This window comes from Coturnix japonica, chromosome 2 (assembly GCF_001577835.2).
Source record: "Coturnix japonica isolate 7356 chromosome 2, Coturnix japonica 2.1, whole genome shotgun sequence".
In the NCBI taxonomy this organism is placed as follows: Eukaryota; Metazoa; Chordata; class Aves; order Galliformes; family Phasianidae; genus Coturnix; species Coturnix japonica.
Window position 1 is genome coordinate 106,004,677 of NC_029517.1, and position 13,196 is coordinate 106,017,872.

The 13,196-nt window shown below is 42.7% G+C and overlaps 1 protein-coding gene across 11 annotated transcripts in view; it reads right to left on the reverse strand.

The window, feature by feature from the left end:
- Positions 1-12,553, reverse strand: part of EYA1 (EYA transcriptional coactivator and phosphatase 1) — an 85,244-nt gene extending 72,691 nt beyond the window's left edge. For 2 of the 11 annotated variants that reach the window (XM_032442755.1, XM_032442754.1), the window contains exons 1-3: positions 12,441-12,552; positions 7,119-7,168; positions 5,597-5,724 (exon numbers count right to left, since the gene is read on the reverse strand). In XM_032442755.1, coding sequence (XP_032298646.1) covers positions 5,597-5,720 — 124 coding nt within the window. In that variant the 5' untranslated portion in view covers positions 5,721-5,724; positions 7,119-7,168; positions 12,441-12,552. Of the gene's footprint in view, positions 1-3,739; positions 3,803-5,596; positions 5,725-7,118; positions 7,470-12,440 lie in introns of those variants that run through there. The other 9 variants (XM_015855759.2, XM_015855757.2, XM_015855762.2 and 6 more) reach the window with 7 other exon arrangements.
- Between the last annotated feature and the right edge of the window lie 643 nt (positions 12,554-13,196).

Here is a 13,196-nt window from a genome sequence, read left to right on the forward strand (position 1 = left end):
GGTGGATGGTCTTATCTTCTGTATTACTGACCATAAACGTGATATTTCTAACTAATGCTGTGTAATCACACAATTGTGGATGCATTCAGTTACAGTTTTTGGAGAAGCACTGAGTATCTTGACAAGCTTCTGACATCCTGCAACCTGTGCAAATCCACTGTGTTAGCAGGGCTCTGGCCTTCAAGCACATTCAGAGGCTGTTCTCACACCACCACGCTCTTTTTTGTAGTCCACAACAGCACAAGCTATGGATGTGTTTACAAGAAACTTGCATAAAGAAATTATGTTAGAATTAAAGTGTCCCTACTTTTATTGTTCGGATGGGGAGTAGGGAGAAGAGTATTTTATTTCCCTCAAATGGATCTGGAAATCAGTTTTGCTGAAGGCCTTTCATTCAAAAGAGGTTCCTTCTTTCAGGAGAACGTTATGAAGGAATAAAATGGTGAAGCCTCCAAAACAAAATGCACATAGATGCAGAAAACACAATAAATACACAAATATTTTTTTATGCTACTCTCCTTCTCACTCAAGATTTACACAAGAGTTATTGGCCAGAGCCAACAAGTGAGTAGAAAAATTGTTTTCCTGGCCAAAAAGCTAAGAAAGAGGAATAAAAGAGCATTATGCTTCAAGTGCTCAGAACAGACGGGAGGACTCCTGGTGAAGCAAGGGAACAAAAGCACAGATAAGACAAAGAGTCTGGAAGGAAGCCAGTGAGAAAAAAAGGTAAAGAGCAGGGAAGAAAAGGTAGTCCAAATCACTCCTTTGCCTCTACGTAAACAAGCAGTGTGATGCATATCTAGGTTTTATCCTCAAGAAGTGGCAGCAGGTTGAAGAATATTATTAGTCCCTAGAGCAATCCATGTACTTCTACCAGTCTGACAGGATGTACTCTTTTCCTCTGGACACACAGCCATCCTCCTGTGCTCTTCCAAGGCTGAGTAAAGAAGCTGGTATCAACAGTTCATGATACTAACATTCCACAGATGCAAATATTAGATTCACCTTTATAGGGCTATTATTTCATCACATCTGAATGTGGAGGTACCACTGCAACAAGTTTCATACCATCAAGTTTTTCATCACAAACATGTGCAAAAATTTCAGCATGTATAATTGGCAGTAACTCCAGAAATGAGGATATAGGGTATCAGAAATCAAGCATCTCCCACAGGAGGATCATTTTATTTCATGGCCATCCCCCACCAGAACTCTGCTCCTTACAGTATATAAAAACAATAAATAACTGATATTTTCTAAAAAAAAAATCTAAAAAAATAATAAAAATTCTGCCAAAGCTACATCAGTACGTGCCATTTCTACTACAGCTTCTATCTATTTTAACATTTTCCTACAACACAAATTAAGAAAATGGTGAAAAACATTTTTCTCCATTCAACTAGCCAGCAATCATACTACTCACTACTTCTGAAACCCCTAAGATAGATTTCCATTCACTTAGACCTAAGACAACCTTTATAATAGCCAGTCGTCTGACAGCCACATAGCAGGGAGCTTTGAATGTCTTTGTGTGGAGCCTCAATCTCATGTTGCAGCAGGAACTTTAAGAGCAAAACCCCTTTTTTTTCCAACCGAATTTTGATGTCCAACTCCCTTTGAAGGCTCCCTTCTTTATGTATCTTTGAAAATCTGATCTTCGGTTTGTTAGCCATTTTCCCTTCCCGTTTGATGCAAAAATGCCTTTTCTTCCTTCTGAACACTCAGAAATGAGAGTAAAAGCAGCTCCGTAGTCATAACGTGAATGATGTGTGCTTGCTTGGGAAACCAGGGCTCCTTCACCCAATTTTCACTTTTTTTTTTTTTTTCCCTGAATATATACATGCATATAAACAGAACTGAATATTCTATTTGGAAAGAAAACACAAATGCAAATGCACCTTCTTCCCAGCAACAATTGCCTTTTTTTTTTTTTTTTTTTACATTCAAGTTGCATAAAACAGCTTCATAATGAATCAGAGGCTTGTGTTTCTCTCTATATGTAATCCATCAGAACTGATTCACATTCTTAAGAGAAAAGTAAATATCACTGTAGGTAGAAACTGGATTCAGTTGTCCACTGCAGAAGAGTTTTGCAACTCCCTATAAATTTCTGCATTATTCTCAGCCTGTCCCCTTCATCCAAGTGGACACCATTATTTAAATAGTCACTATCCATCAGATCAAAATAACTAACAGCGGGGCTCTTTTGTTTCTCTTGCTGTTGTCACCTTGAGTCCTTCAGTATCAACCTTCTACAGCAATCGGTGATGAAGAAAGTCCAAAGATAAAGTCTGACTACAAACATTTTGAGCCCTACCTCAATTCTCTACTTTTGTTACAGATTTTCTCAGTCAAGTCACGTAAGGCCAAACTTTTAATAGTGTCAAGTGTCTGCTCTTCCCTATGACAGAGGGTGTTTTGTGGAAAAACACTTAGGGAGATCATGGAAAACCCAAATATTGCATTATTTATATCATCAAAATCCATGGTGACAGGCCAGGACTGCTTCTGCTGAGTGTCCTTAGCCAAACATTTCACTGTTACACTCCTGCATTTGTACTGAGAAATCTGTGACTGGTTAGGATCTATAATATCCTTCTTAGCTCACTGTCACCAGTTTGAAAACCATGCTGCCTGAACTGACCCAGAGAAAAGAAGGACATAAAAGCGGCACACAGAGAATAAATTCAGATTCAATCATAGACATAAATCCCCATTCAGTGCTTTGAAAATTTACCACTAAGTGTGAAGCTAAAAATATTAGCTCATAACAGTGAGCTATCTTCCAACCACATCCTCTTGTAGAACAACATCAATAAGAGACAAGCCTGAAAATGTGCCTTAGAGGAATTAATGAACGTTTGTTTGAAATGAGGCCATTTCACTTTGGGACATTTTTTGGTGTTTGTTTTTTGTTTTCCTAATCTATTGAACATATCCTGCACTTTGGGGTATGGAAACAAGCCTAAATCACACCCACAGTCAAATCCAATTTAACATATCTTTACAACACTTTTATTACATGCAAATAGCTGGAGGCCCTGCTGCTCACTCACAATCTTCCTTTGCACCAGAGAAGGAAAACTCTTTCATGCTAGCAAGAATGGGTTTGTAGTAGATCAGAAACTGGTTTCACACACTGTATTCAACATCTGAACCTTCAGCAACCTACATCTTCACTTCATGTTACATCAAAGAAGCAAACCACACAGCAGCACTGTAAAAAGGTGCTTGGCAAGCCCATAGGACTGCATCCCTACAGTCTGTCATTTCTATTCCAGGGTTCTGCTTGAAAAATTCAGAAAAATTCATTTTACCTCACCCTTCATTTAAACAAAAATAAAAAATAAAAACAAATAAACAATAAAGAAACCCTGGCTGCATTCATTCCATTTTTTCTTAAGCTTGTGTAGCAGCTCAAAGAACCCAAACCAAACATTTTCTTAAGATAAAACTGATTAACAGCAAAATTCCACTTTCAGATTCTTAGGCATCCACCTCGCTCACAAATTTTGTCTCATGGTACAGGCCTGATTCAGAAATAAATGACTTGATTACGTTTCTTTCCAAAACTTTTCACTATGTGTCACTTAAGAGCAATCAGAGACAGGAATTTTATATTTGGAACATTTTGACCCAAATCCCCACGCACAAGCTATTTCTCAGGACACTTTCTGGACAACATCTCACAACGCATGCTGACTGCACACTCCTGGTGCGGCCACCACAGCTCACAAACCTGCAGCGGTCTGTGTGCTAGCACTGAGCAACCAGTCTGCAGTGCTGAGGAGAGTCATGTCACCTGGAGGAAAAACGGCAAACAAAAGAAAAGCGGTTGGCTTTGTCTCAGAAGGTAAACACGTATCCCACGCTTTAGCTTTCCTGGTAGAACTCACCCCCAAATGAACAAGCCTGGGTGTTAAAATCCCAACATTGGGAAAATAAAGTTACTGGGCTCTAATTTACTTTACTCAGTTAACTCAAACACCCGCTGAAAAACTGGTATATAATTTTCAGAACTAGCTGCTACGTCAGGTCGATGTATGACCAGATAAAATACCTAACTAATTTCCTAACAAATCAATATTGGGCACCCAAGTTTTCAGAGTGTATTTCTGCACACAACAGCTATTTGGAACAAAAACCCCGCCACAGGGTAAGGTGCCTCTCTTTGCTTGTTTGCTTGCTACTGAAATCTCTACAAACTAAACAGAAGGTGCAAAAGCTGGTGAAGTTTACTGCTGAGGCTTTTGCAAGTAAGAGGGGTTTTAGTTTCAGAGGGTCAAGTAATTTTATCATGTACCAAAACTGGTACATACATGACAATATGTTATAAAAATACAAGAAGCAGCTTGTTATTAAAAACAAGGACAAATCATCTGTGGGCATGAAATGTTTTTCTGACTAAACTACATTAACACATTAAGTGCATTGTTTATTCTTTAAAAAAAAAAAAGCACACTACCTTTTTAGTTGTTGTTTTTAATGGCTTAAAATTTGATTGCAGCAATACTTTTACTGCAATTGTAAAAAGTAAATTATACACAACTCTGGCACAAAAGCCTGTTAATCTGATAACCCATAAACCTTCCCCACTACTGAGGACTCCAATTAGAATGAATAACAGAGATGTTTGGGGAATTGAGGGGGGACGACATCTGTTTGACTGACATGTGCCTTTCCTGGAAGAATGCAATTCATGTCTATAACTTTCAACCGTCTGACAGCACTTACATGATTCAGTTTGTAGGAAACAAATTTAAAACAGCATTTCTTTGCTACAACACCTTAAATTTGTATTGAAACTTTCATTTAAAGATGGCCATAATTTTCAGCAATGGATTGAAAACTCCGCCCACAAAGCTAGCCAAACCTCACGTATGATCCTTCTTACCATTGCCATAGAAATGCTACAGGAAGGAGTATTTTCACCGCTTATTACATAAATCCTTCTGTATTTCATTATGCGTCATTACTGGCAAAGCAGTTTGGTTGTTCTGCTGTTGGTCTTCTACCGAGAACAAACATAACTTATCAACTGCCTGACTGCTGCTTGAAAATTAGGTATCAGTTTACCCCATTGAATTACTACACCTGTTTGAATTTTGGCTACTTTGTCAGAGCAGCAAGCTAGCCCTAGGAAATTTCAACACTCCATTTTATTAGTCTATCTGACAAAATATTCATAGCCTTAGGAGCTTGCAAAAACAATGAACATAACGAAATACTGAAATGTGGAGGAGGACTTTAAGACTGCGTTTTGTGGCATGACAACAATAAACACTTCCTCTCTCCTCATTACCAAAGCTGCCTTTTGGTTTCTTTGGATGCTATCCTAAGCTATACAGGCACTACCTGCTCAGTCCATTCAAAACGCCTGAAAGGAACATAAAAGTGGAAGGAAAGCTGTTGCTGCAACTTGATAATAATAACTGCTGATAAAACACCGAACACAAGATTTATGTGCCGCAATATAGAAACATATAGCACTTCAAACAGTAAAACATTTTCCTCTATATATCTTACCAGCTGCAAGAGGACTGAAGTGACAAGGAGAAGAAACAAGCAACAAAATACTAAAACAATGGTAGCTCACCTTCTGTGCCATTGGGTGTCATGGAATTATTATTTATGTGAGAGTTATCAAGCTTTGGACCACTGGGGGATTCACTACTACCACTTAGTCGGCTGTGTGGGCTGGCTAGATCCTGCATTTCCATAGACCTGAAAGCAAGATGCAGCTAGTTTTAGTGACATGTTCAAAGATTACACAGGAATTACTGACGCAACGCTCAGCCCGCCACGAATCAACATCCTCAACATAATTAGCAAAAAATGAACAGCTTTTTCCAAGGGGATTTTCTCTAATTTCAAACTTCTGTCATGCTACACACAATGAGCGACTGCATTATTTCCATAGCTTAAAGAATAAAATTTAAATCCAAAATACCATACTTGAAACATGCACGTCCCCTTGTATTTTAAAGATATGTATAAAGACAGAATCCCCACTATATGAAGACTTATATTCTCTTAACGACCAATTAACACTGTGCTTTTTCAAGATTTACCACTTAGTGGCAATATAATGGGCCTCTAAACCAAATAAAATACTCGAAGCAATTGTTGAAACCCATCATCTACTGACAGGGAATGAGATATTCCTGATGTATGTGTTTACTCTGGCAAACTACTTAATTGTTCCTCTGTTTCCGCTGAAACAAATGCAGCATTAAAACAGTATTATGTCTGCTCACTTGTTTGCTTTGTGGATTACATAAAGCGTACCCAACTGGAAAGGGATATGACCAACATACAGTGAATCCATACATGTGTTAGTATGCCTAAGCACTCTGCAGTATCTCAGCAGCTGTCGTTTAGTCAAAATAATAAGAGAGCAATTCAGATTCAATGTAAAAGTTAAACAGTTACAGAGTACTCAAGCAGCTGAGCATGTCTGATTCATGTTGTTAACAGCCTCATATTAGAAAGACAAGAGCCATCACCGCCATGATATACACCTCGGTATACATTGGGGAAACCTGTAAATTCAGTGCCCCTTGTTTATTTCTTTATACCCCAAAATTTTGATGACTCTATTTGATGTACTTAGCACAGGTAATTGCTCTCAGTAGAAATGGCATCACTCTGAGGCAGTAACTTTTCTCCTTAAAAGAAATTCTTGGGCTCTTACAGAGAGCTTATTAAAATTATATAAAGCAATCCCTCCACAGTGACGGTATAAACACCCTAAAACATAATTGCCATTTCTGCCATGAAACTTTCACATTTTGACTGAGATTTTATCACAAGTTCTGTACACAAACCCTCCGTTTCGTATTTTATTGCTTAAAATCAGGTACACAAAAAAGAACGGACCCACAGCGAGGTAACCAAGCCAGTATTCAGTACAGAGTAAAATGATGTGGTAAAAAAGCGTATGTGCTCGCAGCTGACAGACTTTGGGGCACACAGAAAGAAGCAAAGCTCCCACGTTTATTGAAATGCTTCATGTGGAAACCAGGGATAATTATTTAGTTATCACCTGAGGAAGGAGGGGGAGGGAAAGGGAAGGAAAAAACTTGCAGAAAAATAGCAATTTTCAATCATATCCTTACCTGCAACTGGAGGAAACAGCAACATCTGAACTGGTTTGGGACTTCTGCACCTGTAAACCAGGGAGACAAACAGAAGCCTCTATTACTCCGCTTTCACGTGAGGCCTTAATTTAAACAAAGATCATCACCACAGATGACGATTCTGTCCTTTAAACCAAAACGGAGAGGAGGAGGGCACGGCGCCGGTGAAAGACATATTGTCTTTAAATTGAAGGCTCGCCTGTTGTTTCCTCTCAGGTCCCTCTCCCTCCTCCTCGCACGGGGACGGCGGCCAAGTGCCGGGACAGTGATTCATCAGGGGCCCGTGACAGCTGCAGAGGGGCTCCCTCCTCCCCAGCCTCGCCGCCGCACACCCCGCCAAGGGCAGGACCCCAGTAGCGGTGGGAGCGCTCCCCCTGAGCCCCCCCACCCCACTGCAACACTCACCCCTTCCCACTGCAGCTCCACGTCCCTCTCCCTCCCAGTCCTCCAATCTTGGCAGCATCTTGCCCTCCCCTGCCTTGGCCGTCCTCTCCCTCGATTCTCCGTCACCCAGAAGTCCTTCTGGGACCCCGCAAGCCTCCTCACCCCACACGCCAGGGGCAAGGCAAGGCCGGCGGCTGTTTTGTCCTTTCCAAGGAGGTCTGCCTGTTGCATAAATCTTCAGTATCTCAACACCAGCGTTACACGACCCTCCCCAAAACGAGCCCATCTCCAAACATGGCAAATTAAAATAAAGCACACGGCACTGCACAAGGTCTTACTCGTAAAAATTCCGCTTGCTAATGAGATTTCTGATAAAATGACTTAAAAGAGCACTTCTGGCTAAATAAATGGTAGGAAGCTGCAACGTTTACCTCTGAGCTCACTCATCAAAAGAAGAATTTGGTTCCACTGGGAAGCCAGCAATAATTTTCCAGTTTAATAAAATGACTCCTTGTATAACTAGGTGAGTAATAGATTTTCATATCCTATAAGGAGAATGCTGCTGCCCCACTAACAGGAGCTGCTCTGTGGCTGGCTTGGAGTGTCAGCAGGTGATAAGCTCAGGTGGGGGGACGCTGATGGCCGCTGTTAGCCCAAAGCACACAAAGGCTGAACTGGGAGAGGTACAGACCGCCCCAGTGTCTGCACTGAGACTTTTTCATGTGTGCCTCCATTCAACCTGAACTGACATCTCTTAACTGATCACAGAGCAGAGGCTCTGTGAGATGAGGCATTTTAAGTGCCATAAAAATCATCCAAGCAAATCCTACTTCTGTGTCTGTAGTTGTTTTTTTTTGTTGTTGTTTTTAATCATGGGCAGAATTACTACTAGCAAAACTAAACAACGGTCAGGGCTGCCGGGCAGCGCCAAACATTACAAATGATGGCAAGAAGCATGCAATAAAGCACACGGAAAACACCAATCTCTTTATAACTGGGTACTTATAGTTCTGCATAATGTGCTCCTCAGTACATCACAGCCTGCAAAACCAAACGAGACGAGCAGATACATTCAGAACCGACCACTTTGTCTGAAGGATTTATTTTTGCAATCTTTTATCCCAGAAAACGCAGCAGTGCCCCTTAGGATACATTTCTGCTGTTACTTCTAAACACCTGGAAAAAATTATAGGTGAGAACTAAGTTTGTTTACGGAGCTATCTTCACTCCCTCTTGCACAGGATCCTTTAAAATGTACCTTTTATGACAGGGAAAAAACTTCCTTTTTCAAATGGATGTTTTAATTAACTGACATTTTCCTAAGTGCCTTGCAGGATTATTCATACTTCACTGAACTCCAAAATGCACTTAATCCTTGCTGTTTCGCTGACCCAAATTAAAAAATATAACAAAACTTCTGTGCACGTCTCAATATGTACATCTGTGAGCACATGTGTTTAGGGTGAGAGAGATTTCATTTAAGGTTTCACGGGAGAGGGCAGGAAAAAAACCCAGCTCATTCAGAGCAAATCGAATATATACCTTAATATATACCTTCTATGTCCTCTTACACTCTATGATTAGTGAAAGTTCATATCCACAATCTTCATTTTCATTAGACATACTTTGGATATATTCCTTTGTGTCTGAAGGATTATTTAAACCATGTGTTGCACGTTACCGTATTTAAAAATGACTCTTTAATCAAAATAACTTTAAAACAACTAATCCTCACTTAGGCTGGTCAGCTGAATCCACAGAGTGGTCCAGGAAAAATAAATCTACTCTCAAGAATGCGAATGCAGACAACAATTAGACACAGATGTGAGTGAAATTAGTTACAGTTTACAAAATGCTACACTTCACATGCTTTCAGTTTTTTATGCGTAGGACAAAATTACAACGTAGTAAAGGAACCACACTTAGGACGATGAGTTCACAGAGAAAAACATTTCTGGGTGGCATTTGCCAGCTCAGCCATTCACCCGCTCCGGCCAGCAGATTTGAGGAGAAGCAGAGCGCTGAGACGTAACTCACATATCAAACAGAAAGTGTGCAAACCCCACAACGGCCTTCCCAGTTCAGCCAAGGAAAAAGGAGCTGTCAGTCAGCCTCCTGCCCTGCGCTCTGCCCAGCTCCAAGTGCCCCCCATGATAAACGACACGCACATTCTGCTTAATGCATGAAAAACAGCACTGCGGATAATTCGATTGCGGTAAGCAGCGTTCACGTCTCTCGAGCGCGGGCTGCGCTACGTGGGCACAGGGAGGGAGAGAAAGGACAAGGATAGCAGAGCCACTTAAAATTCATCCGTTTAAGAATCTTAAATCAGGAACATCGAATTCTGATTAGTTAATGAGGCCTTTTAAGTTTGCCTTTTTTTTCTAATTAAATGTATAATTCTTCACAGATGGAGGTTTTGTTGATGTTCAATTTGTCTCTCTCATTTTGTTAAACCTCACATAGTACTCCACCAATCCATTGAATAGCCACATTAAATCTGTTAATACCATGCTCTTCAACCCCAGAAATTATTTCCAGAAGGCAAACTTGCTTTGAGAGATCATCAAACAAGACTTAAGGTACACATTTTATCACAGTTTCCCTACCACAGAGCTCAGGATGCGGAGGAAAATTCATGACTTTTGCAATGTTTATTATACTTTGCTAAATTACAAATCAAAAGCATCTGACAAAAGATCGCGTATGAAGCCAAAAAGTTAATAATGTTCTGCGAAAAGTAAACTGTAAATGGGAAGGGATTCTAAATTTCAGCAGCACAGAGCAAATTTAATGTAGGTACTTGTCTAAATTACAGGTTTTCCACAGTATTTTTGCTCACTAGGAGCATGGGCTTTTTTTTTTTTTTTTTTTTTTTTTAATGGCTATAATTTAAAACACTTTTCTAGCTGAAAAGAAATTTTCTACGTGAAAATAAGACGTTACCCCACAGAACCATCACCAGCACCCAGACATTCACTTAAAGTGCATTCTACAAAGAAATTTCATAGACTGTGGCAATTTTCAAATCAGAGCATTCCTCTGTAAGCAGAAAGAAAATTGTTTTCAGCAGAGGGTGAATGGAGGGAGAAGGAAGAGGGTGAACGGGGGGAGAAGGAAGACTTATCCCCACACAGCCCTCTTTTCCTCCTATAAATGCTCTGTGTACACACCTACTGGTTTCAGCAGCCAAAAAGCTCCAAACCCCAAAGACAAACTGGCCACAAACAGGCACCTTGCTGACAACACACACAACTGGAGCAGCCCTCCCCTCCTGAAACAGTCCTATCGCTGGGCTGCGAGCAAGAGCTTGTTGTGCTGGATACTCCAAGACAAATCGCGCTTCTTAAAACAGTAGCAGATAATTACAGCCATTTAATTTTTAATTACTAGTTTAAATTCTGGAAGCGCCAGGCTGTGTGCTCAGCTCACAGACTTATGAATGAAGCACTGGGAAGCACAGCAAGCTCTCCCTGCTAACAGGGGAGTGCCGCAGTGTGACAACGCTCCCATTATGACCAGACATTTCAAAACGGCCTCTCCTCTCCTCCAAGACTTCTTTCTTTTTGGCTCCCTAGAAATATCTCATACTTATTGCCATTCACACGCAGTGATCACTCATTCTTCTCGCTGCTCTCCCTCTGAGGACACAGTGTGACTCTGGCTGTTTCACCCCATGGAGCTGCAGAAAGGGAGCTGCATCCTGAGCAGGCCCTGGGAGCGCTCTGGCAGCGAGCAGCGTGTCAAGTGGGCTGTGCATATGTGCTGATGTATGGCCAGAGTATGTCATGTGTGTTCCGTGTATACGGAGAGGCATGGGTTGACATGTCAGACCAGAAGCCTGTGTCCTGGCAGACGCTCTGCACCGTCGCAGTGTGGGATGGAAAATAAGATTCCCCCTATGCGGTATCCAGTGTTCAAAACTTTCAGCGATGCACCAAACGTTTCCACGGCTTTCCTGAATTTCTCTCTGCTTTAAGCAAACTATGGGAAACACACCATTTTTATCCTCTGAAAGCTGTTAACTCCTCCACCAGCAAGTTTCTAACCAAACACTCACCAAACAAACACAAAAACACCACCACACACCTCGAATCCCTCCAACCTTTCTGAGAAAGGCTGTAAAACGCAATGACACCTTTAACTTCTCCAGCACAACCCTTGCACTGCCAAAGGCTGTCGCGCTCTCACTACTGTAAGCCCCAAACGCCCACGGAAATACAGACCGGGCAGTGCCGTGTGGGTCTCATCACTCAAGAGCGCAATACAAGTTTTGCAGCACTTCTGCAGCTCTTTGCCTTCCTATTTCTGAGCTCGGAGCCCCCACAAAGCATTGGCACGCATCAGATATTGCGGCGGTGCAGCCGTTTATTCTGTCATCTCAAAAAAGTTCTCGTGGGGAGGGGGAGAGGGGGGCTCTGTGTTTTCCTCGGTGTTTGGAAAATTCAAACACATCAGGCAAAAGGATTTCCTGCTTCAGAAAGTGCTGTCAAAATCTCTGTCGTACTTTCTTCCTTCCCCTTTTTTTTTTTTTTTTTTTTTTTTTAAACTTTTTTTCTCACGCTCTCGTGTCACTTTTAGGAAGGTCTGCGGAGTCACTATATTGCCGTGGAACCATCCCGTACCGGTGTTGGGGAAATCCCACAGGAGGACCCCCGAACCTGGCCGGGCACAGCAAGCAGACCGACAAACTCCAGCCTGAACCCCGGCCAAAATTAACCGCTTTAGTCGGTGCTCTATCACTGAGCGCTGAGGCGGACAGCATCCCCGGCACTCCGCGCAAGCCGGAGCGCAGCATGCTCAACAACCGCTCGCTGCTTCGCAATTCGCCTTTTTCCATCTCTTCCTTTTTCTCGCTTTTTTCCTCCCCCTGTTCTATCCCCCGCCGCTGTCAACGCCCGCCCCGCCGCTACTCACGGTGCTCCGGGGCGCGCAGGGTGCGCGGCGCCCCGCGGTGCCTCCGCGCCGGGGACGCGCAGACAAAGCCGGGCGGAGGCGGGCGGCAGCCCCCGCCTGTTCGCTGCGCCGCGGAGGTCTGCCCAGCAGTGCCTGGGGGCACGCTGCCGCTCGCCGCCTCACTCCCCCCACCCTACCCCCCTCCCCGCTTTCTTTCCCCCCCCGCCCCCCCCTTCGGGTCGTGTTTTTGTTTTTGTAATGCAAACCGCAGCTCTTCTCTCTCNCCCCGCCCCCCCCTTCGGGTCGTGTTTTTGTTTTTGTAATGCAAACCGCAGCTCTTCTCTCTCTCGGTTTAAAAGCAGTGCCCGAAGCCGCCCGCCCCAGCCGCGCTCCTCTCCGCAGCGCGCACGCTGCGCGCCCCGCACCGCCCCGAGCGCCGAGCCCCCCCCCCTCTCTTTTTCCCCCGCTCTGAAATGCTTTAATTGCGTGTGGACGCGTCCCCTCCCGTAAGCTGGCTTTAAACAAAAGCCGTCCTAATAGAATAACTGGAATTAAACCAACATTATATCAATGAGAGGAGCTAAATCAGGATACTCACAGCGGCTCTCAAGCACAGCCCGCCTGCACGCCCGGACATGCCGTTTTGATTGGATATGTAACAGATTTGTTCTCAAATATCTGAGATTCTTGCAACCTTGTAAAGAAAGGGTCTGCTAAAACTATTGAAGCCAGCCTTCTCCCATTTAGAGGTATTTATTAAACGAAGTCTCTGGGACT